This window comes from Entelurus aequoreus, linkage group LG11 (assembly GCF_033978785.1).
Source record: "Entelurus aequoreus isolate RoL-2023_Sb linkage group LG11, RoL_Eaeq_v1.1, whole genome shotgun sequence".
Classification (NCBI taxonomy): Eukaryota; Metazoa; Chordata; class Actinopteri; order Syngnathiformes; family Syngnathidae; genus Entelurus; species Entelurus aequoreus.
The window spans coordinates 48,005,300-48,032,799 of NC_084741.1; the positions used below are offsets into that span (position 1 = coordinate 48,005,300).

Genomic DNA, 27,500 nt, shown 5'->3' on the forward strand with positions numbered 1-27,500 from the left:
ATATATATAGTACAGGCCAAAAATGTGGACACACCTTTTCATTCAACAGGTTTTCTTTATTTTCATGACTATTTACATTGTAGATTGTCACTGAAGGCATCAAAACTCTGAATGTACTTAACAAAAAAAGGGGAAATCACTGAAAACATGTTTTATATTCTAGTTTGTTCATAATAGCCACCCTTTGCTCTGATTACTCTTTTGCACACTCTTGGCATTCTCTCGATGAGCTTCAAGATGTAGTCGCCTGACATAGTTTTCATTTCACAGGTGTGCTTGAAGCTCATCGAGAGAATGCCAAGAGTGTGCAAAGCAGTAATCAGAGCAAAGGGTGGCTATTTCGAAGAAACTACAATACAAAACATGTTTGCAGTGATTTCACCTTTTTTTGTTAAGTACATAACTCCACATGTGTTCATTCATAGTCATAAAAAATAAAGAAAACACATTGAATGAGGAGAAGGTGTGTCCAAACTTTTGGCCTGTACTGTATATATATATATATATATATATATATATATATATATATATATATATATATATATATATATATATATATATATATATGTATGTATGTATGTATGTATGTATGTATGTATGTATGTATGTATGTATGTATGTATGTATGTATGTATGGTCGAGGTTTCTGTGGTTAATCCGTTATACAGTGCTCAATACCGGGGTAAAGCGGAATATACGTTAGGTCAGGAAAAAACAGAGGCTATATCATCCCTACAAGGATGATATATACAAGGGAAACCTGTGAAACAGGCTTGTAGGGATGATATAGCCTCTGTGTTTTTTCCTGACCTAACGTATGATATATATATGTATATATGTATGTATGTATAAACATTACGGTATATATATATATATATATATATATATATATATATATATATATATATATATATATATATATATATATATATATATATATATATATATATATATATATATTTATGTATATATATATATATATATTTATATATATATATATATATATATATATATATATATATATACACATATATATCATATATATATATATATATATATATATATATATATATATATATATATATATATTATACTGTGTGTATGTGTATATATTTATACTATATATATATATTGTATTATACTATGTATGTATATATAACACTGTGTATGTATAAATATATATTATATGTATATATATATATGTATGTATATATATATATATTTATATATTTATATATATATGTATATTTGTATATGTATGTATATATATTTATATATTTATATATATATATATATATATATATATATATGTATATATATATATATATATATATATATATATATATATATATATATATATATATATATATATATATATATATATGTATGTATGTATATACAATGGACAAGACACTAATCCAGTTTGAGCTGAGTAAAGTACTTAACTGTTTATGATTTACTACTAAATTCTAATGAGAACATGTTGAAGATACTATAACTGAAAAGCAATGTTTATATTATGTTGTGTAATATGATGCATACTTGTTCATCTATTAAAGCAATAGAGTGGGAATGAAATTACATTATTTCACCCAAAATGGCCCATGTGCTTGTGCAGCAACCGAAATGTGGTTTGTGCTGTATCTTTCGACATTATTGTGATACCACTGGTGTGTGTGTCTGGGTCAGAGTGGTTTCTTGGATGAAACACTGGCATGTGTCGAGCAGCAAGCGCATAGAGCCAAAAGTAAAAAAAAATGGCTGAACTAAAACAAAAATAAATGGCTTCATTGTTATGTGAATTGAAAACTCATATTAAACAACTTGTTCTTGTTCTGCAGGTGTTGTTATTTATTGTTGCTTGTGCTGCAGCCTCTTGTCTTTTTGACCTCCTCTCTTGTCCTCTTCTCTGTTGTAGGCTTTCATCGCAATGAAGACATAAAGGCTATTGATGTGCTTCCCATCCTCAAGGAGAAGGTTGCCTTTCTCTCAGGTCAGACATTCATATCAGAATGTTTTTTAAAATTCCATCACAAAACAGTCATACTTTTGTTTTTTGCAGGTTTGCCTAGTGCAAGTAATGCATGGAATGTTGGGTATATTTGTGGTTATTTAGCACAGAAGAGATAATGAAAAATGAGGGCTGTCAAAGTTAACGAAAGTTTCCTTGACATCACAATGTTTATTATCGCGCAATTAACGTGTGTCCTTTGTGACCCTAAGTCTATACCATATTTGTGGAAAAGCAACAGTGTTCCAGCCTATGTTTAGTCACAGGAACAAATAGAGAGCATAAATGGACAAAAAAAGGTATATCAAATGGAACGTTTTGCTTTAAAGCCCTGACAAGTTGCTATCGCCACAATACCAAAGTTATTTCCATCTGCTCTCGCTGTGAGTGAGTTGCTTTTTTCATTTGGGCTTTTTTTTTAACATGTGGTTGCTTATTTGGGTTTGCTTTTCTGTCCCCACAATAAAGCAAAATACAACTGTGCCAGTAGGTAGTTTTTCCTTTTCTACATGACGTTTCCTGGTTATCGCGCCCCCAGTTGACTTTACACGCCTTCAGACATTTACACAAATGACAGACACAGGTGATGAGACAGAGTGAAAATTAGTGGCATGATGACAATTAGTGGCACAATTAGGGGAGAAAACTTTAACTGATTGTACTGATTTCATGCAGAAGGCGTTGCAGTATAGAGCAATGGTGGCTTGGAATTCACTGCCTCAATTTGTTGGTCATAGGAATAAATGCAATAACTTTTTGTAAAAGATTAAGACTTTATACATTTACTCAATTTTCTTTTTGTTCTAATTGTGGTTTCTAATTGGATTGTGTGCAAATAATTTGTACTTTTTTGTTGTGTCAAAAATATTTTATTTTAATTGCTATTACTTATTTGTTATGTACTGTATAAACGTGTGTATTCCCTTTTGCGTTAATGTTTTACATGCATACAAGTGTTTTTAAAATTTTAAACCCTCGAGCTATTGCAGCAGCTAATGGGGATCTTTATAAACAAATAGTAATGTAACGGAAATTTAATATAACGATGATCAATTTTATTACGGTATTGTTGATCGTGTACTTATACACACAGTGAAATCTTTTGACCATTTTTTTTTTTTAAATAACTAAAATAAATATACACACTGTTGAAAACCTACTATAGTATTTTGCGTGTTTTATGTTTTTGATGCTTCACTGATAGTGTTTTAGTCCCAGAATTGTATCTCTTTTGAAGGCTAAGCTTTTATTGTTTAAAATGTTGTTTTCTTCTTTAGCACTTTAAGATGTATTTAAATGAAAAGTGTCTGACAAACCAAATCTATTATTATTATTTATTTATTTCTGGCAGGCTGTCAGCGGTTGTTCAGCGGTCCTTGAACGCACCTTGTAAACACCTCTGTCTTGTACGGAGTACAGAACGATCACTGTTCTAAGAGAGCACAGTTTGTAGGTTCAATCTGCACAATTTAATAGCTCAGTTGCTCATACAGCAATGTGTTTATACAAGTTTAGATTGGGAAATGTTGTTTCTTAATGGGGAAAGACGGTATTGTCTCTTGTTTTCATGTTATCATTTAAGCTAGCAAGTTGGTGCCAGTCAGTCCTTGAGTTAATCAAAGTGCAGTTATCAATCACAGTTTTTCGATAATTTAAATTTAAAAACGGTAACCATTTTATGTTTTTACGCTGTTATCATTAATACTGTTTAGCGTTACATTCCAATAAACAAATAAACAATCGTATTAACAATTAACAACTTCTATTTGCCATCGGTCGCAAATACTTATGAGTTAACGTTGGACAAAAATATATTTTGCTCGTTTGACAGCCCTATTAAGAATATAATATTATTAGCTTTTTTAATTAAACAAAATGTATAGAGATGACAAAAAAGCTAAGTGGCCTGGCTTCTTGTTAAAGAGTGGTCAGAAAATACACTAAAACATTAATATTGACAAAATTCCCAATATGATCAATCCACAGAATGCATAGTGCTGAAGGACCCACTGTAGTGTGGAGTGTTGCTCATTTTAAATCACTAAAATAATTGCTACTGCTTGCCTGGCGCTTCGTCCTCTGGGAATACCCTAAGGGTGGTCTGAGACCAAGAAATGTGTCTTATAATAATGGCGGAGGCATTAAAAAGAAGGGAAGGGATATTGATAATGCTGGTTTTGAACATTGTTGAGGAGCTTCTGAATGAGTTTCTAGTCTTTGTCATTGATCAAAACGATGCTCTTCAGCAAGTAAAGAATTAATTTTAAGTATGGGACTATGGTGTACTGTGCAGAAGTTGTGTTAGTCTTAGTTCTGTCGTGTTTGCATATTTCCCACTGCTGGATTACTTGCAGGTGGCAGAGACAGACGAGGAGGTCCAGTTCTCACGTTCCCAGCACGGAGCAACCATGATAGAATACGAGCAGAAGACCTGCGCAGGCTCATAGCCTACCTGGCTACTATCCCCAGGCAAGACATATACAAAACACATGTGCACACACAGACGCACAATGGTTAACCCTCTTGGCGCTCCTGGGCTAATATGAAGCAGACGGGCTTCAACTTTCACAATGTAGAATAGGGGACAACAACGTTGTCCGCAAAGGTTCCTAGTGAAGTTAAAAAAAGAATGTATTCTTCTATATATGTATGTCAGAGTTCTTTTTATATCATATTTCTCTTTTCCCATTTCCCTCATTGTCCTTGGGAGTGGGTTTTGATTTAAGTGTATTTTTTTCCCTTCTCTCTCTCTCACACTCATCCTCACTCTATTTCTCTTTCTATCCCTCCCCTCTCTTTTTCTATCCAGCCATTTGGCTGCTATGGATCTGTTTTCATAGTGAGGTCAGAATGAGTTAGAGCAGGAGGCCCCGCATCTGCTTTGCTCTCCTATCTAGACAGATTCAGAGTTAAACCTTTTACCTTTTATGGACTAATAGAGGAACATGACTCCTGGTAAGCAGCTGCAGAAATGTGTAATGCTTAAATGTTGTACTTTGAAGTTCATCATGGTATCTTTTTCAGTTTAGTTACATGAAATACTGCATGTTAAAGTCAAAAATAATGTTTTCTTGAAAATGTTAGTAATGTGTTGAAGTGTGATCACTACCGCAGTGAGGAGGTGGTCAGACATGGCTTCACGGTCATTGTGGACATGCGTGGCTCCAAGTGGGACAGCATCAAGCCTCTGCTAAAGATCCTTCAGGAGTCCTTTCCTTCTTGCATTCACGTCGCCCTTATCATCAAGCCAGATAACTTCTGGCAAAAGCAGAGGACCAACTTTGGCAGCTCCAAGTTTGAATTTGAGGTAGGGGTGAGCATGTTGTGATATGCTGTGAGAAAATAATATTTTTGGATGGATTACAGTTAGTTGACTGTAAGTATTTATGCATATTTGTCTGTGTTAGGAATGTGTCAATTTTCTTTTGGTTTGCTGTGGGTCCTAATTTATCAGTGCTAATTGCACTGCTGCTCAGTGAAAGTGGTACTGTTCTGTCCCATGTGGTCATGTGGTGCTGGTATATTTAGTTCTGACCCAGTTACTATGGAAACTGGATATATAGGACACCGTGATGCATTTCACCCCAGCGGTAAGTTGGACTTGAACAAGCTACTTGTTGTTTAAAACTCGCAACAAAGTTAGAAGTGGTATAGAACATCATGAAATGCTCCCTATAAACATCCCTAATCCGTTGCTATAGAGTTTAAATTTAAATTCACCATATTTGGTAATTAATTAATGCACACTTATTTTCAAAAGCTAAAGGTTTTGTCTTGTTCAAGCCTGAACAAATTACCCACATGTGAAGTTACAGTATATCCTTAGCGGCTCCTTTTATTAATTACAAGTTACAGTAATCCCTCGTTTTTCGCACTTGTTCCGGGCCTGACCGTGGTAAATGAATTTTTGCGAAGTAGGATTTATTAATTGTTAAATATCGCTAGGGGCATTAAAAGAGATTACAGTAATACGGTAACTTGGAGCATGATGGTTTGACATGATCGAAAAACTGAATCATTCAACTATGGAATATATAATACCAACAGAAATCAAATTCATCTTAGATATTAGGTTTAGTGTGGGCTAAAGAAAAAACAAAGCTGTCCACATTAACTTTGCCCTGGTTGTAATTGTTTAAGGTCTTACCTTGTATTTTGTATTTTATTTCACTGTGTAACATTTTAGTACATTAAGTATGTTATTTACTTAAATGACCAGCTCAGGACATGAGTTGGACATTAGCATTAGCATTAATTGTTTTGAAACCATATTGAATTGTATCATTCCTATTCAAATACAATATATTTTATTTTATTCTTAATCAAATATTTTTATAGCCAGAACATTAAAAAAACAGTTTACGTCCTTCTAAGTTAGTTTTTTCACATGATTTTTCCACATTATTTGAGCCCTCTAGACTTGAAACAACACCCATATATTCACCTTTACACTCCTTTAATTCAATATATTAATGCTGCCTGTGGCTGAGCCAATCAGTATCCACAATACTGAACAGTTGGTTTGGTCTCATCTAGTGGCCAATACTACTGTAGTATTGATATTTTCATGCTTAAAATGTTGAATTACTTAACTAATACATACAATATGCTTGAAAAGGGCGATGACAGTTGTTAAATTAAATAACATTTTTGTTTGTTATTCATTATTAAGGGTTTATACTAGGGCTGTCAAAATCTATGAGCTAACCCATGTAATTAATTGCAAAATATTATCACATTATTAATGCGTATATGCAGATTAATTACGCAATTTATTTTGACCGTTACATGCTCCTTTACCGTAACCGCGGATGGTTACCTGAAAGGTGGCGCGGGTTGCTATGTGGTCAGTGATCAGGTCAGTGCAAAGATTGGTGGGCCGACTGTTGTGCTCACTGGCAAATTTTCACTCCGAAATACACCGTGTTACCAAGTTTTGAGCAAATAAATAACGTGCATTAGAGTTTAAAAAAAATATGTCCTGCATAACATTTTGACAATAACATTGTATTTGTCTCAAAATATTTGGCTCTTTTTTAAGTTCATTTAATTTATGCAAGCGAGTAATACCTGTGATTAATCATGATTAATCTAAATTAAAAAGTGTGATAAATCTGATTTAAAAAATATATCATATGCCAGCACTACTTAATACCACTTTATCTATTAGTCTAAATTACAAAAACATGATTGTTACATAAAGTGAGAGGAATGTTTTCACACCTGCACAAACATTAGATGTGAAAATCCAAACAAAGCTCCACATTCTTTGCTGTAGTTTGACTGTGGGAAATATTTTGACAAGTCTGGCGGTTTAGTCTTTTGGAATAAGACGAGGATGATGATCATTGCGCCTCTCCTCTCTTTCTACCTTGTCTGTGACACCAACACAAGACGGTGATGGTCTCCTTGGAGGGTTTATCCAAAATTGTGGACCAGTCCCAGCTGACAGCTGACTTCGACGGCAGCTTAGAGTACAACCATGATGATTGGATTGAGGTTTGGCGCCTGAAAACCAGCATTTTGCTCACCCAGACAGTCCCAAGTTTTTATTTAGACTCAACTTATCTTACCAGTTTGTAAAACCTTTGTTTTTTTTCGTAGGTGCGGCTCTCATTCGAGACATTTGCCAGCGATGCTGCACGAGCTTTGGCACGTCTGGAGGAGCTACAGGAAACTTTGTCCCAGCGAGATCTCCCGCGGGACCTGGAAGGGGCTCGGCGGCTCATGGAGGAACATGCCGGGTTGAAAAAGCGAGCAACTAAAGCCTCAGTGGAGGAGCTTGACACGCAGGGACGAAGATTGTTGCAAAGGCTACAATCCCAGACTGTGGGAAGTGGGAGTGGTAGCGAAAGCGGGTACGGGAACCGAATCGGCGCTGCCAGTGGAGAATCCAATGATCACCATCACGGCTTCCACACGCATGCAGATGCTCACAATCTGGGAGCCAAAGTGACTAGTTTACTGGATAAGCTTCACGGGACACGACAGAACCTGCAGCAGTTGTGGCACATGAGAAAGCTGAAACTGGACCAGTGTTTCCAGCTGCGTCTTTTCGAACAGGATGCAGAAAAGGTCAGCATGCTCTTCTGTTATGTTCCACTCTATATGAACAAGATACCAAGGGCCTGATTTACTAAAGCTCTGCATGTACTAAAACACGTGCAAACCTGATAGTACGCACATATAAAAATGGGACAAATTACCTCCCTGCTTGGCACTCAGCATCAAGGTTTGGAATTGGGGGTTGAATCACCAAAAATGATTCCCGGGCGCAGCCAACGCTGCTGCTCACTGCTCCCCTCACCTCCCAGGGGGTGAACAAGGGGATGGGTCAGATGCAGAGGTACTTAACTTAAAGCTGATCTACTAAATGTGTGCAAAGTAGATTATGTCTGTTAAGTGAGCAGAATAAGGCATGCAGTCCATTTTGCGTCTTTGTCTTCATTAATATGTAAAATATATGCTGATCATCAAAACGCCCACAGTACTGGGAGGAGAAGATCCAATTGTAATTATTTAGCATGCACAATGTGATTTATAAACACTTATCACCATTTTGTGAGCAATATTTTGTCAGAAGGAGTGCAAATTTGCAGTTTAACAGACACCTGCTCACGCTGCACAGACAGACGCTGGACAGATGACAATTCTCTGTCCAACGTGTGTGTCAACATTTTTGATGGTCATAAATTCAAAATATTAATTATATCTTCTATTCAGCAACTTCATTTTATAATTGTATGTCTGCTAGAGGCTTTAAGAGGCTGATTAAAACAGATTTAATTGATGCGTTTTGGTGTCCTTTAGTCATTTTTTATGATTTTTTTTCCCACATAGAATATATATTATTAAAATATTTCTCATATGAAAAAAAACTTCTATAAGTATGGCTTTTTTTGTGGTCTGAGCGGAGTAAGTGCAGCCTTTCTCCGATGAACGCATCTTTGGCGGTATTAAAAAAATTAAAAGTGGTTTCATTGTAGATGCACTGTGGACTGCTTCTAAAATGCCCATACCCAAGAGTGGTAGATATCTTCTGCTTGTTTGAACACATAGCAAAACACCACAGGTAGGAGCATGATAACATGATGTGTGGTTAATGAGAGTGTCTCTGTGATGATGCCTCGTATGTATACGCAAAATACTCATTTAAGGGGGAACTGCACTTTTTTTGGAATTTTTCCTATCGTTCACAATCATTATGAAAGACATGACTACGAATGGATTTTAAAAAAAATGCCTTCTAAATATTAAATACATGTAATCAAAAGCCCGCTTACAATGGAGCCTATGGGAGCCTTTCAATTCTGCCTATACAGCCCCTAAAAAGAATCCAAACACCTCCATTAGGGTTTTATATACATGATGTAAGTATATGTGTAATGTAGTAACAGGCACATTTATAGTAACATTTAATATTAGTCTAATTTACAAAAATTAGGATGCCGACTGCTGGGATGTTCATATATTCTCATTTAGATGAAAAATTGGGGGGTGGGGGCACCAAGTGTCCTTTCGTGTCGTCCTCGCCAATTCCATGTCCTACATGGCTGTCAAAGTGTCCCAACTTGTCGGATTATAGCCTCAGCCATCTACTTTTCAGGTGAGAGGCATGATTTGTGATGGACAATAAACTTACAGCGAGCAAGGAAGCAGCTGATCAGTTGATGATATAAACATATACGGAAATGATCACATCGTCGATATACAGTGTAGCGATTATAATAACAATGTCACTAATACTTGGTTAATATTCAAGTCACAAAATATAATTGGAGTATTGTTGCCGCTTTTTGAATGGCTATTTATCGGATTTTATGGGTGGAATAGTGGAGCTCCCATTGGCTTCGCTGTAAGTGCACTTATAGTTACGTTTATTTAATATTTTGAATGTTGTTGTTTTTTAAATCCATCCGTCGTTACGTCTTTCATAATGATTGTGAATGATAGGCAACATTCCCAAAAAAGTGCAGTTACCCTTTATAAAGGAGGTGTGCACCACTATAAAATTGCACAATCAGTGTTAGTAGATCACGCGCAACACGGCCACTAAAAGTACACGCTATTTTATAGATTGCACACGCTGTTTAGCACGTGCTGTTTGGATCTTAGTAAATCACACCCTGTGTATCAGAACAGTTAAGTTAACTTTGACCTGCCTAATGCATTAAAGAAATGTAATGTTACTGCAGGGGTTTTGCAAACATTCTGGCTATATTGCAAAGCAGCAATTGTATAAAGTAGAAAAAAACATAACAGATAATATGCATTGACAGTGCAGACATAAGCTGAAATGCAATACTGTTTTTCTTTAACTTTCTTTGATCAGATACTACCAGTGTGCATCGAGAATGGAAAATGTGCATATGAGTGAGTGCATGTTTGTCATCAGTGTTCCACTAGAGTGTGAGTGGCATGTGCGCAGCTAATGAATGTAGCTATAAAAGCTGTGCAGAGCTGGAGGCGATTTGCAGAGGCCTGCTGTGGAAAGGCTCAGGGCTGTAATTAAACACACCTTACTATACTCCAAGCATGTCAACATGGAGGAGCCACTGACACTGCTGCAAAGATGAAAGCTTAATGTGTATACATACTGTATTCACTCAAATGCCACAACATTAGGGACACCTGCAATTGTGGAAAACGAATCTAGGTGGACGCAATAAAAAAAGATGCTTCATTTTGAATGACAGCATTTGAAAATGACTGTGGTATTTGGAATAAGGTTATCAATATAGGTAACGGCCCGTTTATTTATAGAGCACAATTCATATGAAAGATAATTTAATGTACTTTACAGATGCAAACAATTACAACAACAACAAAAAAATCACAAGAAGGCGAAAAAATTCATGAGTAAAAATAAAATAATCATAAAAATAATCATGGATTGATTCAATTAAAATCAAAGTGTGTACTGTAGATAAGATACTTTCAACTGTCATATGCACAGTTAAATAAAAGTCTCAGGGCGTTCAATCGTTCGCAACTGGACTGCTTGGTTTGTCTTGGAAGACGTTTCGCCGCTCATCCGAGTAGGCTTCATCAGTTCATGCTCGTAGACTTAGATTGGTCAGATCTAGTCCAAATGGTTGGTGCCAAAACCCCAAATATTTATACTCCAAAAACCAGGAGGGTGTGCCTGGGCAAGGAGGGTTTCGCCCTATCGTAGTGAGAAAAGCAAGTGTTTTAATGCAAACAAGCAATCCTCACTGTCAAAGTCGTTGAAGTGTAAATTCCCCTTGTTAGCATTGAGGTATCGTGTGGCAGAATGATCGCTGTGGATCGACTAGTACCAGTCCAAAATAGTCGGAATCCCCCACGTAAGAATTCCACTCAGTTGTAAACAAATGACACAAATGACATTCTGTTCACCTTTTGGTCACCTTCTGTGACCAGAATGTTTCTAACTCCTATTATTTGTTGGAGGCTAAATTGCAGATTATTTTAGGAATGGTTGAAAGGATGGTGTTGTATGTGGGAGACAGGTGGTGTCACAGACCACCTCAGGGATGGTTTTTAAACTTTGACATGGATGGCTTCCCTCACTCCTCTTTCGTACCATCCGTCCTCCCTGTCCAGAATCTGTAAATTTTTGTTCTCAAGAGTGCTGTTTCTCCCTGAGGTGCAGGTAGACAGCTGAGTCTTAGCCTGAAGAGTTTGGCCGTCTATGCTGTGCCATGCGTCGGCTTAGTGGTTGTTTTGTTTCCCCAATGTATGAATCATTGCATTCATCATTACACTGGATAGCATACACCAGATTGTTTTTGTGGGTGTGGGGTGTCCGGTCTTTAGGATGCACCAGTCTTTATCTTAGGGTGTACTAGGATGTTGTGTTGGTTAAAATTATTGTATGGACTGGACTAGATCTGACCAATCTAAGTCAATGAGCACGAACTGTTGAAGCCTTCTGAGATGACAACGACCTGGATGTGGCCTGGCTTACATACACCAAAGATAATAGGTCTGATCTTCTAAGGCCTTGTTCACACTGCAGGTCAATTCCAATTTTTTTGGCCATGTGCGACCTATATTGAATGTTTTCATGTCAGTGTGAACAGTGCAATTCCAAATTTTGTATGTGGATATAAATCTGTTTTCCAGTATATGCGATGCGTCCTCAATGTGAACGCTCCCGCACTCAGGTCGCATTCATCCGACCAGAACATCATCAACAAGCGATAAGTGTCATAATTATTCACCAAAATAGAAGGTTACAAAATAAATACTTGACATGTGAAAATAATATGTTTTCGCAACTCACGTGAAAGTTCCACCGCTCCTGTCGTTGACTGCTCGCCCATAGACATCGAAGCAAAATATCCCACACAACTGCCAAAGCCAAAATACTTGTCCTCTTCTTTCTTAATTTTTTACGTACAGTAATTCGGTTCAGAAAATGTTGACCTTGATTGCACAAAATCCTTGAAATTGTCAGTACTGAGAGCAACTAGAGTTGAAGCCATGTTAACATCCATGAACACTGCAATGCGTGCAACGTCATGATGTCAATTTTTTTGTAATGTGTACGGCCAATAAAAAGATCGGATTTGACAAAAAAATATGAATTGGACATTCTACCCTGCAGTGTGAACGTAGCCTACTGTATGATGCAAATACCAAGCGTTAAAAAGCATGTGCAAACTACAGTATATATTCGTGGGCATCTTGTGCGTGATCTACTAAGGCAGTGTGTACAATTTTTAACTGGTGTAGACTGCAGTATTTGAAATTTTGTTGTTGCATGTACTACGCGGCTTTCATCATGGAGACACTCATTTACATGTTATCATGCTCCTACCTGTTGTTTTTTTATCCGGGCATTTTAACAGCAGCCCTGCAGTGCAATCTACAATCAAACCCACTTTTTTTGTGTATGCGCTCATGGAAGAAGCTCGTAATAACTGCGAGTATGCTGCTGAAATGTTCCATAAGCAAGAAAATACATATTGCAGGATGTTTTTTTTTCATACAGCAGATTTTTAATCAGCACCATAAGTCACCCATCAGCTAAAAAAATATACAATTATATTGCTGAATAGACGATACGTCTCACAATTTTATTTTTGACAGTCCGTATATGATGACAACTTGACAAGTATACGTAGGATGGAGCTGCAGCGTGACCACCTCCTTTCTTACAGCCCTTTCTGCTTAACTGCCAGTTACCACATCCGTTCTCGACGTACGAAATACTTTGACACAAAACATCGACCGCCGAAGAGTTTCAGCCTTGATAGATCTTCTCGTATTCAAAACTTCTCTCAGTATAATCCAGTGTTGTTACACACAGTTTCGAACTAATAATAATAAAAAATAATAAACTTATTTTTAAAATAATACCTTCACTACAGTTATTTTTGGATATACAATATTTACATTCAGTTCTTCATTGTTTGAATGGATACTTTCATTTAAGTGTACAAATTGATTTGTTGTGTACAGTTGTCCCTTGCTACATTGTCCTTCAACGTTTGCGGCTTCCTTCTATTTCAAGTCTACTGTTTGTGGAAGTATGAAAACATTCTAGTCACTTGGTGTATCAATCATATTTTTGTAAATTAGGCCAATAGATGCAGTTTAAACCTTTAAGAATGAGTAACAAACTGAAATGCACAACTAATGTCTTCTAAGTTTCGTAACAACTACAGTTGCCACATCGCGCTTTGAAGTCAGCAACTGTTTTTTTTAAGCATAATCTTAGTATTTTTGGACTAAATTAAGCATTTTCAAGCATAAAAACGTAAATACTACAGTAATTGGCCTCTTGAATTGAACAAATTAGAACGTGCAGTTTAGTAATGTGCCCACTGATTGGCCCAGCCTCAGACAGCATTAATATACTGAATTAAAGTAGTGTACAGGTGATTCATTAGTGTTCATGTCTAGAGGGCTTTAATACGGATAAAAAAAACGTATTTAAAAGGTCACAAACTGTTTTTTTGGGCTGTAGCTATAATATTTGATTTTTGATGAATAATTCTTACTTCACGAAAACATTTTTTACTACACTTCAGCCTGGAACCAATTAACAGTGATATACGAGGGCTTACTGTCATTAGATTTTAGTTGTGTGCTTTTTACAGAGCTTGAAATCTTAGAACTAGTTAACTTATACCCATGTGAAAAAATAGTTTGCTTGCTAAAGAGAATGTAAAAAAAATACAAATAAAATGTTTGGGCACATTAATTTTAGTTTCCCTTCAACATATTTTGTCTGCTACCACAACACAAATGGTAGTTTATCATAATGCCATACTTTTGAAGTGTATGTTTTTTTTTTTAAATATGTCAGTTAGTTGAGCTTTATCTAAAACAGTACTTACTGTAAAACAAAATGCTATGAATATAACGTGGGTTCCCTGAAGGAGAGGAACAAGGTACAACACCTGGTATGAAAATGTATCTTCTCTGGCCTTTGTTTTAATTTTATTGTGCAGGTGTACCTGCTCGTGTAGTTTGTTTTCTTGATGTCATTGTTTGCACTGAACTAAACTCTTCCATTAAACATAAAACATTAAACGTTTGTCACCACTTAGCACCAGATAGAAGACACATTTATTTTGATGCGTTGTGTTTAACAATTCTCTTTTCTTTGTGTAGATGTTCGACTGGATCATGCACAACAAGGGGCTTTTCCTTACCAGTTACACAGAGATCGGAGGGAACCACCAGCATACTGTGGAGCTGCAGGCCCAGCACAACCACTTTGCAATGAACTGCATGGTAAGATGCTGCCTCTGTTGTGAGAAATGTACATGCACACGCACACACGCGCGCACACACACACACACACACACACACACACACACACACACAAACACGCACGCACACTCACGCAGGAGCTGCAATCGCATGCTATCATCATTACTGTCATTCACAGTGACCAGTAACACTTCTCTTCTCACACACACCTTCCTCTTCCCAGTCTTTCTCTTAAACATTCCCCTCTCTTACGATGTGACTTTCCACCGTGGCTGTCCTATTATTCAGCTGTTTGCCACTCCACCTCGCTCTGTCATGTCTTATTACAGCACCATCCCCATAATTGACCCATATTGCCTGCCTGCCCCTCCCGAGCTGTGTGTTGCCCTCTGCTGCCCTCCTTTCTGTAGCCGGCAAAGCTCCTCTCCCAACTAATAAGTGTAGTTGAGGACATTATACTCTATTGACCCTGAGGTCTAACAGTGTTTTGCTCTACTTGCTCACATCTAAAATTTTAGAGCATAATGCAATCCCTCATAGCAAACACAGTTTGTAAAATCAATGATAAATTCATAACAAAAAGTAGGTCTGTGCTCAATTAATAAATCAATAAGTCAATCATTTCACACTAAGCTTAGTGTTATATAATTTTACCTGTAAATAAAAACTCTCAAATATTTTTTCAGGCGTTAAATACAAATACTAATACAGTCGTCCATCGTTTATTGTGGTACTGGACATAAACAAAACTCTGAGAAGTAGGATTATTATTAATACAGCAAATAGTTTTGTAGAGCATAAAAAACATGACACACAACCTTCTAAATAGTTTATTAAAGCCCTGTAAAAACACCCATATGTCACCTTAACACTCGTTTCACCCAATACAATAGCCTTGAGTTTGTTCTACCGTCGATTACAGCAGTTTTTTAACCATAGCACAGCATGATTGTATGTACATTTATTTTTGATTAGTTTTTTATGAATCACTTCTTTTGCAGTATATTTGATATTTATCATATGTAATATTTATGTACAATTTATTTTTCTGATCAGCTTTAAAATAATCTTTGTGATTAACACAATGTTTCGGCGTGGCGCGGTTGGGAGAGTGGCCGTGCCAGCAACTTGAAGGTTCCTGGTTTGACCAACCTCGTCACGTCCGTTGTGTCCTTGAGCAAGACACTTCACCCTTGCTCCTGATGGGTCGTGGTTAGGGCCTTGCATGGCAGATCCTGCCATCAGTGTGTGAATGTGTGTGTGAATGTGGAAATAGTGTCAAAGCGCTTTGAGTAACTTGAAGGTAGGAAAGCGCTATACAAGTATAACCCATTTACCATATGACAAGGTTTGTCCTGTTAAATTATAAGTGGGTTAGATATAATTATTGAATACGATTAAAATGAAGAGCCCCTCTGTAGTGGAAAAGTTAGGCTGCAAGGTTAAAAAGGTTAACAACTCGTGGATCCCAGTACTCACCAGTAGCCAGGCAGATCCTCCAAGCGTCATTGCGATGGCCGTCACCCGGCCATTACAACACGGCAGTGTTCCAATCTCCCCTTTTAAAAGGTGAAATCCTCCAAGGTTGTTTTGCTCTAATTAATTTTCTGAATAAGGCAAGCAAACTAGATTTGAAGATTACCATTTTATTTTACAAATGGAGTAGGTACGAACAGTAGCAATACCATACATTCTCTCCTATGTATTTTTTGTCATAAAAAAATACAATCATGTGTGCTTACGGACTGTATCCCTGCAGTCTGTATTGATCTATATTGATATATAATGTAGGAACCAGAAATATTAATAACAGAAAGAAACAACCCTTTTGTGCGAATGAGTGTGAATGAGTGTAAATGGGGGGGGGAGGTTTTTTGGGTTGGTGCACTAATTGTAAGTGTATCTTTAGTTGATTTAATAAAAAATAAATAAAAAAAATATATATATTTTTTTTAACATTTCTTGTGCGGCCCGGTACCAATCGATCCACTGACCAGTACCGGGCCGTGGCCCGGTGGCTAGGGACCACTGTGCTAGAAAACTTAAGGGACTGATTAAAACAAATTAAATTGTTGTATTTCGGTGTCCTTTAGTATTTTTTTAATGAGGTTTGTTTTTTTAACATAGAATATTTATTATTTTTATATACAAACAATTATTTAATTATGCATTTTTTGCGAATTGAGCAGAGTAAGTGGAGCCTCTCTCCCATTCACCTTCAGTGGCAAAAAAAAAGTGGTGTCAATAAAGATGCACTGCACGACTGCTTCTAAAATTTCTATACAAGTGGTAAATGTCTGCTGCAAAACGGAAACGAAACTGAGTATGGTAACATGAATGTGCAGTAAATGAGAGTCTCTGTGGTGATGCCCCGTACAGTACACGCAAAATCCACATTTAAATAAGGCGGTCTCCACCACTTTACAATTTCACACGCAGTGTTAGTAAATCGCACGCAACACGCCCACTAATAGTGCACACTATTTTATAGATTGTGCACGCTGTTTGCAGCGTGGTATTTGGATCTTGGTAAATCACGCCCTATGTGTGTGTATTTGCAAAGATAAAAACACAGGGTGTCCTATTATGCTCAACCAACTTTTCTTACCTATTTGTACCTCCTGTTGTGTATTTGGGATCTGCATAAGTCCCGAAAATTTGAAATTAAACTGTGGAGACATTGCGGAGATATTTATAAAACAATCTTGCCTTTATTCATACGTCATCGTTAAAGTTGTTAGTGAGGTTATCGATAGAGCCCACATAATTTGGGAATGGTGCCCATTACCAAAGGCAGTAGGCCAGCAAGAGTCGTAGTTGTGACAGCATTAATGTTACGGCTGCTAAAGCATTGGCTATTAGTAGCTTGTTGACAATGAGTCAGAACTTCAAATTTTGTAAGGTAATATTTAGACATTACTTTAGTGTACGGGAGTATAATAACATTGCAGGTGGTGACACCCCGGACAAGGACTAGGGCTATCGTATTACCGTTGCGATGCATGGGTTCATTTATTATTTGTCTAAAACCACAGCTATCAATTATAGTCTGGATCTAAGCACTGCTTTTGATATAGTAAACCATCACATTTTGTTAAATAGACTTTGACACCTAGTAGGTCTGTCTGGTACTGTTTTTAACGATATCCGCTCAATTTTCCTCAAATCCTCAGTGCCATTCCATGTTTTATTTTGCCTTTGTCAATAGTGATCTGTGTGCTTGCGTGAGTGTGTGTATATGTGTGTGTGTGTGTGTGTGTGTGTGTGTGTGTGTGTGTGTGTGTGTGTGTGTGTGTGTGTGTGTGTGTGTGTGTGTGTGTGTGTTTGTGCATTTGTATTGTTTTTCTCTTATTTATTTTTTTAGTTTTTGTACAGCACTTTGCCACTTGCCTGTGTATGAAATTGATTGAAATAATTAAAGTTTGAATGGATTTGATTTGAAGTTAGCATTCTTTTTAGAATTGCGCATACTGCGTTGTCATTCCACATGGCTCATGCCAAAGCTGTTTTGTTGATGTCGAAAATGAAGTGCATCAAAATAGTTCATCTCCATTTTAAACGGACAGCTGCTGATGGCTAGGGCTGCAAGGATTCATCAATCAAATTGATTAATTTGATTAAAAAAACCATTGGTTTGTATTTTGTAGCTTTGATGATTTGTTTTAGTGGTTAGAGTGTCCGCCCTGAGATCGGTAGGTCGTGAGTTCAAACCCCGGCCAAGTCTTACCAAAAACTATAAAAAATGGGACCCATTACCTCCCTGCTTGCCACTCAGCATCAAGGGTTGGAATTTGGGGGTTAAATCAACAAAAATGATTCCTGGGCACGGCCACCGCTGCTGCTCACTGCTCCCCTCACCTCCCAGGGGGGGAGGGTGATGGGTCAAATGCAGAGGATAATCTCACCACACCTAGTGTGTGTGTGTGACAATCATTGGTACTTTAACTTTTTAATATAGGGACGGCGTGGCGAAGTTGGTAGAGTGGCCGTGCCAGCAATCGGAGGGTTGCTGGTTACTGGGGTTCAATCCCCACCTTCTACCATCCTAGTCACGTCCGTTGTGTCCTTGGGCAAGACACTTCACCCTTGCTCCTGATGGGTGCTGGTTAGCGCCTTGCATGGCAGCTCCCGCCATCAGTGTGTGAATGAATGGGTGAATGTGGAAATACTGTCAAAGTGCTTTGAGTACCTTGAAGGTAGAAAAGTGCTATACAAGTATAACCCATTTATCATAATAAGTAAAATACACGGACATTGTATTGCTCCAGCTCACACGAGAGCCGTGTGCCTATTCGGGATCTAGTTTGTGCTGCCGGTGATGTGGCCTGTTTGTGTGGGAGGGGGGACAGGACTTGTGAAGTGCCGATAGAGATCCTCTCGCTAACTAAAGTACCAAATTCAGTAAGCAATGTCAGCCAGAGAGCCCCAAATTATGTCAACACTATGAGTCAAAGTGAACCATTGACTCCTACGGCAACAGTAGTTAAACAGAAAGTGGGAGTCTCAGTATGAGCATGCTCATACATGAACCAAACATACACAGGCTTGTACAAAATGAACACGACTACTCTCCACCCATTCTTTTACAGGAAGCCACGTTTCCCTTTCCTGTTGCCTACATGATTGAATGGAAACGCTGGCTGAAAGAACAATGAGTGAGCAAGTGTGATTACGTTTGTTCATATTTAAACTTGGGCAAAACAACAACAACATGACTGGTTGTAATGGTTAGTATTTATTTCAGTTTGTCGTACAACAATCATGATTAGTTAATGCATCTGAATATGTTATAATGAGCTCGATTTTGTTGAACCTGGCAAAGCTTTTTAAAATATTTATGAGAAAGACATTCATTGGCTTACAAAGCAATTTATCAGTATGCAAAAGATAATACCGTATTTTTCGCACCGGATTATAAGGTACACTGCCGACGAGCGGGTCTATTCAGGTCTATATTAATACGAAAAGTGAACCGGATTATAAGTCGCAATAAAGGGGTCATAATATGATTTTTTTTTCTACATTTAAAACACGTCATTGTGGTTCTTTGGTCAAAATGTTGTATAGATTATGTATTACAGACCATTTTCAATTCACTTTCTTACCGTCTCTTCATGATGTGCATAGCGAGTCTACTGATAGATACAGTACGTTAGAGCTGTACGCTACTTTGTATTAGAAATGGCAACAGCGAAGGATGAATTGCCCACAACAAAAAGATAGAGAAAAAGAAGAAGGTTATTGACTACGGCGCGGGTTACAATGGCCGCTGCGCGCACATTTTCGGGAATTATGCAGATCCCAAATACACATCAGCATGTACCTGAAGGTGAGAAAAGTTATTTTGCATAATATTGCGAAACAAAACGGCAAATAATATGTTTCCTAATAGGTGCCATTTTGGGGTCCTTATACACACACCGTAATAATACCCGTTTGACTACGATAGCCGTAACAAAGTCGTACTAAAACATTTTGACAGATTTTTGAGCATTGTGTGTAATGTTCTATATTCTCAACGGAACATCAATATGTTGGTTTTGTTTACTCCTGTCATTTATTGAACAGGCGTCAATCTGCAGTCCCCACATATATCTTATGTGTGACTGCCATCTACAGTAGGGCTGCAACAACTAATCGATTGAATCGATTAATCGATTATAAAAATAGTTGGCGATTAATTTAGTCATCGATTCGTTGGATCTATGCTATGCGCATGCGCAGAGGCAATTTTTATTTTTTTATTTTTTTTTTTTATTTTTTTTTTTTAAAATAAACTTTTATTTATAAACTGCAACATGTACAAACAGCTGAGAAACAATAATCAAAATAAGTATGGTGCCAGTATGCTGTTTTTTTTCAATACAATTCTTGAAAGGATAGAAATGTAGTTTGTCTCTTTTATCCGATTATTAATCGATTAATCGAAGTACTAATCGATAGATTAATCGATTATCAAATTAATCGTTAGTTGGAGCCCTAATCTACAGGTCACACTAATCATTACACCATGTACCAAATAAAATTGCTTTGAGGTAGTTAAGCACAACCGGAAATAATACGTACCCTAGGCACACCGGATTATAAGGCGCACTGTCGATTTTTGAGAAAATGAAAGAATTTTAATCAATCAATCAATCAATGTTTATTTATATAGCCCTAAATCACAAGTGTCTCAAAGGGCTGTACAAGCCACAACGACATCCTCGGTACAGAGCCCACATACGGGCAAGGAAAAACTCACCCCAGTGGGACGTCGGTGAATGACTATGAGAAACCTTGGAGAGGACCGCATATGTGGGTAACCCCCCCCCTCTAGGGGAGACCGAAAGCAACGGATGTCGAGTGGGTCTGACATAACATTGTGAAAGTCCAGTCCACAGTGGATCCAACACGTCAGCGGGAGTCCAGTCCACAGCGGGGCCAACAGGAAACCATCCCGAGCGGAGACGGGTCAGCAGCGCAGAGATGTCCCCAACCGATGCACAGGCTAGTGGTCCACCCGGGGTCCCGGCTCTGGACAGCCAGCACTTCATCCATGGCCACCGGACCTATGCAACTCCCCCTCGCAAGGGACAGGGGAGAAGAGGAGAGAAGAAAAGAAACGGCAGATCAACTGGTCTAAAAAAGGGGGGGTCTATTTAAAGGCTAGATTATACAAATGAGTTTTAAGATGGGACTTAAATGCTTCTACTGAGGTAGCATCTCTAACTGTTACCGGGAGGGCATTCCAGAGTACTGGAGCCCGAATAGAAAACGCTCTATAGCCCGCAGACTTTTTTTTGGCTCTGGGAATCACTAATAAGCCGGAGTTCTTTGAACGCAGATTTCTTGTCGGGACATATGGTACAATACAATCGGCGAGATAGGCTGGAGCTAAACCGTGTAATATTTTATACGTAAGTAGTAAAACCTTAAAGTCGCATCTTAAGTGCACAGGAAGCCAGTGCAAGTGAGCCAGTATAGGCGTAATATGATCAAACTTTCTTGTTTTTGTCAAAAGCCTTGCAGCCGCATTTTGTACCAACTGTAATCTTTTAATGCTAGACATAGGGAGGCCCGAAAATAATACGTTACAGTGATCGAGACGAGACGTAACGAACGCATGAATAATGATCTCAGCGTCGCTAGTGGACAAGATGGAACGAATTTTAGCGATATTACGGAGATGAAAGAAGGCCGTTTTAGTAACACTCTTAATGTGTGACTCAAACGAGAGAGTTGGGTCGAAGATAATACCCAGATTCTTTACCGAGTCTCCTTGTTTAATTGTTTGGTTGTCAAATGTTAAGGTGGTATTATTAAATAGATGTTGGTGTCTAGCAGGACCGATAATCAGCATTTCCGTTTTCTTAGCGTTGAGTTGCAAAAAGTTAGCGGACATCCATTGTTTAATTTCATTAAGACACGCCTCCAGCTGACTACAGTCCGGCGTGTTGGTCAGCTTTAGGGGCATGTAGAGTTGAGTGTCATCAGCATAACAGTGAAAGCTAACACCGTACTTGCGTATGATGTCACCTAGCGGCAGCATGTAAATACTAAAGAGTGCAGGGCCAAGAACCGAACCCTGGGGAACTCCGCACGTTACCTTGACATAGTCCGAGGTCACATTGTTATGGGAGACGCACTGCATCCTGTCAGTAAGATAAGAGTTAAACCAAGACAAGGCTAAGTCTGACATACCAATACGTGTTTTGATACGCTCTAATAAAATATTATGATCGACGGTATCGAAAGCGGCGCTAAGATCAAGAAGCAGCAACATAGATGACGCATCAGAATCCATCGTTAGCAATAGATCATTAGTCATTTTTGCGAGGGCTGTCTCCGTAGAGTGATTTGCCCTGAAACCGGATTGAAAAGGTTCACAGAGATTGTTAGTCACTAAGTGTTCATTTAGCTGCTGTGCAACAGTTTTTTCGAGAATTTTGGAAATAAACGGAAGGTGGGAGACCGGTCGGTAGTTTACCATGAGGTCAGGATCGAGGTTAGGTCTTTTGAGCAGAGGATGAATAACCGCTTTTTTGAATGCTAGGGGAACAGTGCCGGAGGAAAGTGATAAGTTTATAATATTTAACACTGATGGACCTAATAATACAAACAGTTCCTTGATAAGTTTCCCAGGAAGTGGGTCAAGTAAACATGTTGTTTGTTTTATCCCACTTACACGCTGTAATAATTCCTCTAATGTTATTTCATCAAAAATAGAGAGACTATTTTGGAGGGCAGTGTCCGTCGTATATACAGTCGTATTTGTGTTAATAGAGCCCAGTTGTAGCTGGGATGCGTTGTCTTTAATCTCCTTTCTAATGACTTCAATTTTCTTATTAAAGAAATTCATAAAATCATCTGCCGAGTGGGTGGAGCTACTGGGAGGAGTCCCTTGTTGGGTTAGCGATGCTACTGTACTAAACAGAAATTTAGGATCGTTTTTGTTGAGGCGGATGAGATTTGAGTAGTATTTAGTTTTAGCTAAGGTAAGGGCGCCTTATAGTCCGAAAAATGTGGTACCTATGAAAAGGTTAACTTTCCTTAATGCAGTTGTTCCTCACAACATCATGCTTCAAATATTACGGCTCCACTACATCACAGATTTAAAGAGACAGTTTTTAAAAACATATTCTCTGTATTTTATCATGAATTAGGTGTATAAATTATGTTGTGGCGATGGCTAATTCACCAAGTGGGACTTCTGTTTCTGTATTAAGGCAATGCTTTTTTTTGATTGATTGATTGAGACTTTTATTAGTAGGTTGCACAGTGAAGTACATATTCCGTACAATTGACCACTAAATGGTAACACCCGAATACGTTTTTCAACTTGTTTAAGTCGGGATCCACTTAAATTGATTCAGATACAGATATATACTATCATCATAATACAGTCATCACACAAGATAATCACATTGAATTATTTACATTATTTACAATCAGGGGTGTGGAGGGGGGGGGGGTAGGATATGGACAGCAAGTAGTGGACATAGAGAGAGAGAGAGAGAGAGAGAGAGAGAGAGAGAGAGAGAGAGAGAGAGAGAGAGAGAGAGAGAGATCAGAAGGCATAAGAAAAAGTATCTGCATTTGATTGTTTACATTTGATTATTAGCAATCCGGGAAGGGTGTTAGTTTAGGGTTGTAGCTGCCTGGAGGTGAACTTTTATTGCGGTTTTGAAGGAGGATAGAGATGCCCTTTCTTTAATACCTGTTGGGAGCGCATTCCACATTGATGTGGCATAGAAAGAGAACATGGCGGCTAAACATGGCACTACTGTATCTTTACCGCGACAATCAAGATGACCATCGTTTGGTAGTCTGCCTCATCAACAACACATCTCTACATTAGTGAGACTTTGATGTGAACGATTTCAAAAGACAAGACGCGAGGCATACTTGTACCGGTGCGCTAATTAGTCAATTAAATAATCAGTAGCTGTCCGAGTAAGTAGAGATGAACTGTGGCTCGGTTGGTATAGTGGCCGTACCAGCAACTTTAGGGTTCCTGATTCAATCCCCAGTTTCCGCCATCCTAGTCACGTCCGTTGTGTCCTTGAGCAAGACACTTCACCCTTGTTGCTGATGGGTCGTGGTTACGGCCTTGCATGGCAGCTCCCGCAATCAGTGTGTGAATGTGTGTGAATGTGGAGATATTGTCAAAGCGCTTTGAGTACCTTCAAGGTAGAAAAGCACTATACACGTATAACCCATTTACCATTATTTATTATTAATAATCTTACTTTGCTGTAATTTGTTTACCACGGTCAGACCTGAAACAAATTAGCCGCAAAAAACAGGGACAACTGTATCTGCAGTGCATACACTCCTATAATATGTCTAGCTTCACTATGTAAAGTACCTATGCTGGTTCTTTCTATTACGTATCGGTGTTTATGTCTTAAGGAATAAAAGATTAGAAAGAGTGCTCTGAGTCATTATCACCATATTCATAAGAAAAATATTCTTGTTAGCTCCCTGCAGCCAACAACTTTAGCCGTTTGCACATTTAATATACCGTAATTTCCGGACTATAAGCCGCACCTGACTATAAGCCGCACCAGCTAAATTTAGGGGAAAATACAGATTGCTCCATATATAAGCCGCACCCGACTATAAGCCGCAGGGTTTTGATGTGTAATTAGCGTAGTATATAGGGGTTCCTGCTACCACGGAGGGGATTGTCGGGACAGAGATGACTGTTTGGGAACGCAAAGCGTCCCATTTATTAACAATAAATCTTTCAATCATTCAATCAAACCTTCACATCTTTGACATGGCGAACAGCATTCGTGCAGAGTACAAATAATACAACGGTGCAAAGTAATACAAGGTGCTCGCCTGTACGTTATCAAAATAACCAGCCTATATGAAAAGTCAGTCTTTAATCATTGTGTCATCGTCTTCCTCCTGCGTACTAAAACCACCGAAATCCTCTTCGTCGGTGTCGGAGAAGAACAGGCCGTAAATAAGCCGCACCCTTGTATAAGCCGCAGGGACCAGAACGAGGGGAAAAAGTAGCGGCTTATAGTCCGGAAATTACGGTATACTTATAACATAATCTAACATTTAGCTTCAGTTATATTATACGACACCCCAGGAAGAATCAACTCCTTTTTGTAGAAAGTGTTGATTCCTCCAAAATATGTACTGAATTATAAGTTTTATAGAGTGCTATGGTTGGTTAAATGCATTTTCTAAATCAACAAAGATTTTTGACTGATGGTGACAAACCAATGACCTGTGTAACATGGTCTAAGTACCATTTACACACAGAGCAAAAATAAGAAATTACTTATTTTTTATGATTCACTGGAAATGTTCCTGGACAATGGGAAATATTGTGATTTTTGCAACACATTTCATGAGCATAGTGAACATACTATGAGTACCATATGTAAGAAAATGTTCAATTTAAGTAAGAAGGTGATTCATATGGCCACGTTTGTCATGGTTTATTTGACACATGAAACGGACAAATTGGGGGGGGGGGGGGGGGACTCTATGCTTTAGCTGCCAGATGGCAGTAGAGTGTTAAATATCTTAAAATGGGTTTTGTTTCTCGTCCCTCACCCCTTCCTTTCACGCAAGATCCACCCAAGAATTGGGCCGTATAAATCCCTTCTCTACTGTACAGTACATGAATTTCAGGACAAAACCGAGTGATTAATTATTCCCAATTCAAGTCCGTAATGCATCACTCTACCTTTAATGGCATTCCCTGATTTGATTATTGAACTCTATCTTCTTTCCAAGAATGTCTTGGCTTCACGTCTTCTAACGTCTATGTTTTAGTTACAGAGCAAGTAACTTTTTTGTATAGTTGATTTCTCTCTTTGACCGCTTTGTTGTTTTTGTTACCGCATTTCCCGCTGTGATGTGACTTTTGCCCTCATCAGGTTTGAATTAGGAATACCGTCTCCCTCGCCCAAACCCACCCTTCTCTCCATCCATCAGTTTCAGATTAAGTCTTTATCACCCGCTGTGTTCTATGGTCTTTGTTATTTAATATCATTTATAATGCCCTACAGATGGGCTTTCATGGTTGCAACCTGGAGACTCTATTCCCCTGATCTTCTCCTAAATGTTTTTGCATATGCTTTTTTTTCTCCAACTTTCCTGCTGTACAATACCTTCAAACTGCAATTCATAAGATCGGTTCTTCTGGGATGTTTGATTTTTAAATTGCGTAATAGGATTAAAGTTCTTCTATCCAGTATGCACTGCTGTTCTTTTGTGTTGTGTACCGACCACTGTGTGTTTGAGGGCTGCAGGACTCCTCAAGTGCTCATGTAAGCTTAAGCTTTAAACACACTGCTGCCTCACAACATCGGGCTGAGTGCTGCAGTGTCGATCCCCACTGGCAAGACTTGTCTCAACAGTGGATTGGTGTTGTATATTTTGAATTTTTTGTAATTTAAGTGAATCAAACCTTGAAGTTAAAAAGAAAGCACATTGCTAGTCCTTAATGGCTTTATAGTTTTGTTGAAAGCTCCTCATTTTGGTTGCAGAAACCACCCGTGCTCTGTTTTAAGGCTGTTGTTGCACTTTGTTGTTGATTTTTTTGTTAATGTTCCGTTCTCGTTGTGATGGAGACAAGCAAAGTAAGAAACCTAATAGGCGCCGGGAGCAGTAATTGAATAGAATGATAACGGTCTGTTACCACAGTCTGTTAATTAGCGTTCGTTGATCTGTGCCTATCTACAAACAACAGCTTGAAGCCCATCTATTAAAGAGAAAAAGACAGTTGGGGGGCAAATGAGTTTTTTATGATTCACACGGGAGTATTTGTCCCAAGTGAATGGCTTTCTAATGTCCACAAAAGTTGTGTGTGTACATGCATGGAGGAGTATTGACTTTTTTTTGCCTCTTGTTTTGTTTGAAATACATACCTGAGCATAATTGTGGCCTGCAAAATGAATATTACATATGTTCAAAATCTTGCACGGCACATCTCGAGTGATTAGATGGAAAGTTAGATGTACTTTAATAAAACATAATTACATCAAACTGTACATAAAACTTGTTTTCCCCATAAATAACTTTGAGTATGTATTGCATCATATAAATATTTAATGTGCTGGAGAAGATGAAGATTTGATGTTGCAACTGCTTACAGTGTACTTTAATTTATTTTGCCCTAAAGCACCAACTTAGGTTGTACAGCAGAAGCACAACAGTATTTTAGCTGTCAGGCTGCATATTTACTGGGCCAAAATAAATACATATGACAAGACTCAGTGTGAGCTGATACCAGCTGCTGTTTACATTTTACTTTTTTGAACAAACCATA

General features: G+C 38.1%; 1 protein-coding gene across 5 annotated transcripts in view; it reads left to right on the top strand.

Moving 5' to 3' along the window:
* LOC133660186 (triple functional domain protein-like) overlaps positions 1 to 27,500 on the top strand; it is a 251,212-nt gene that overhangs the window by 107,383 nt on the left and 116,329 nt on the right. For 4 of the 5 annotated variants that reach the window (XM_062063430.1, XM_062063425.1, XM_062063427.1 and 1 more), the window contains 6 exons: positions 1,919 to 1,993; positions 4,366 to 4,480; positions 5,126 to 5,318; positions 7,406 to 7,510; positions 7,616 to 8,086; positions 14,618 to 14,740. In XM_062063430.1, coding sequence (XP_061919414.1) covers positions 1,919 to 1,993; positions 4,366 to 4,480; positions 5,126 to 5,318; positions 7,406 to 7,510; positions 7,616 to 8,086; positions 14,618 to 14,740 — 1,082 coding nt within the window. Of the gene's footprint in view, positions 1 to 1,918; positions 1,994 to 4,365; positions 4,481 to 4,946; positions 4,967 to 5,125; positions 5,319 to 7,405; positions 7,511 to 7,615; positions 8,087 to 14,617; positions 14,741 to 27,500 lie in introns of those variants that run through there. The other variant, XM_062063429.1, reaches the window with a different exon arrangement.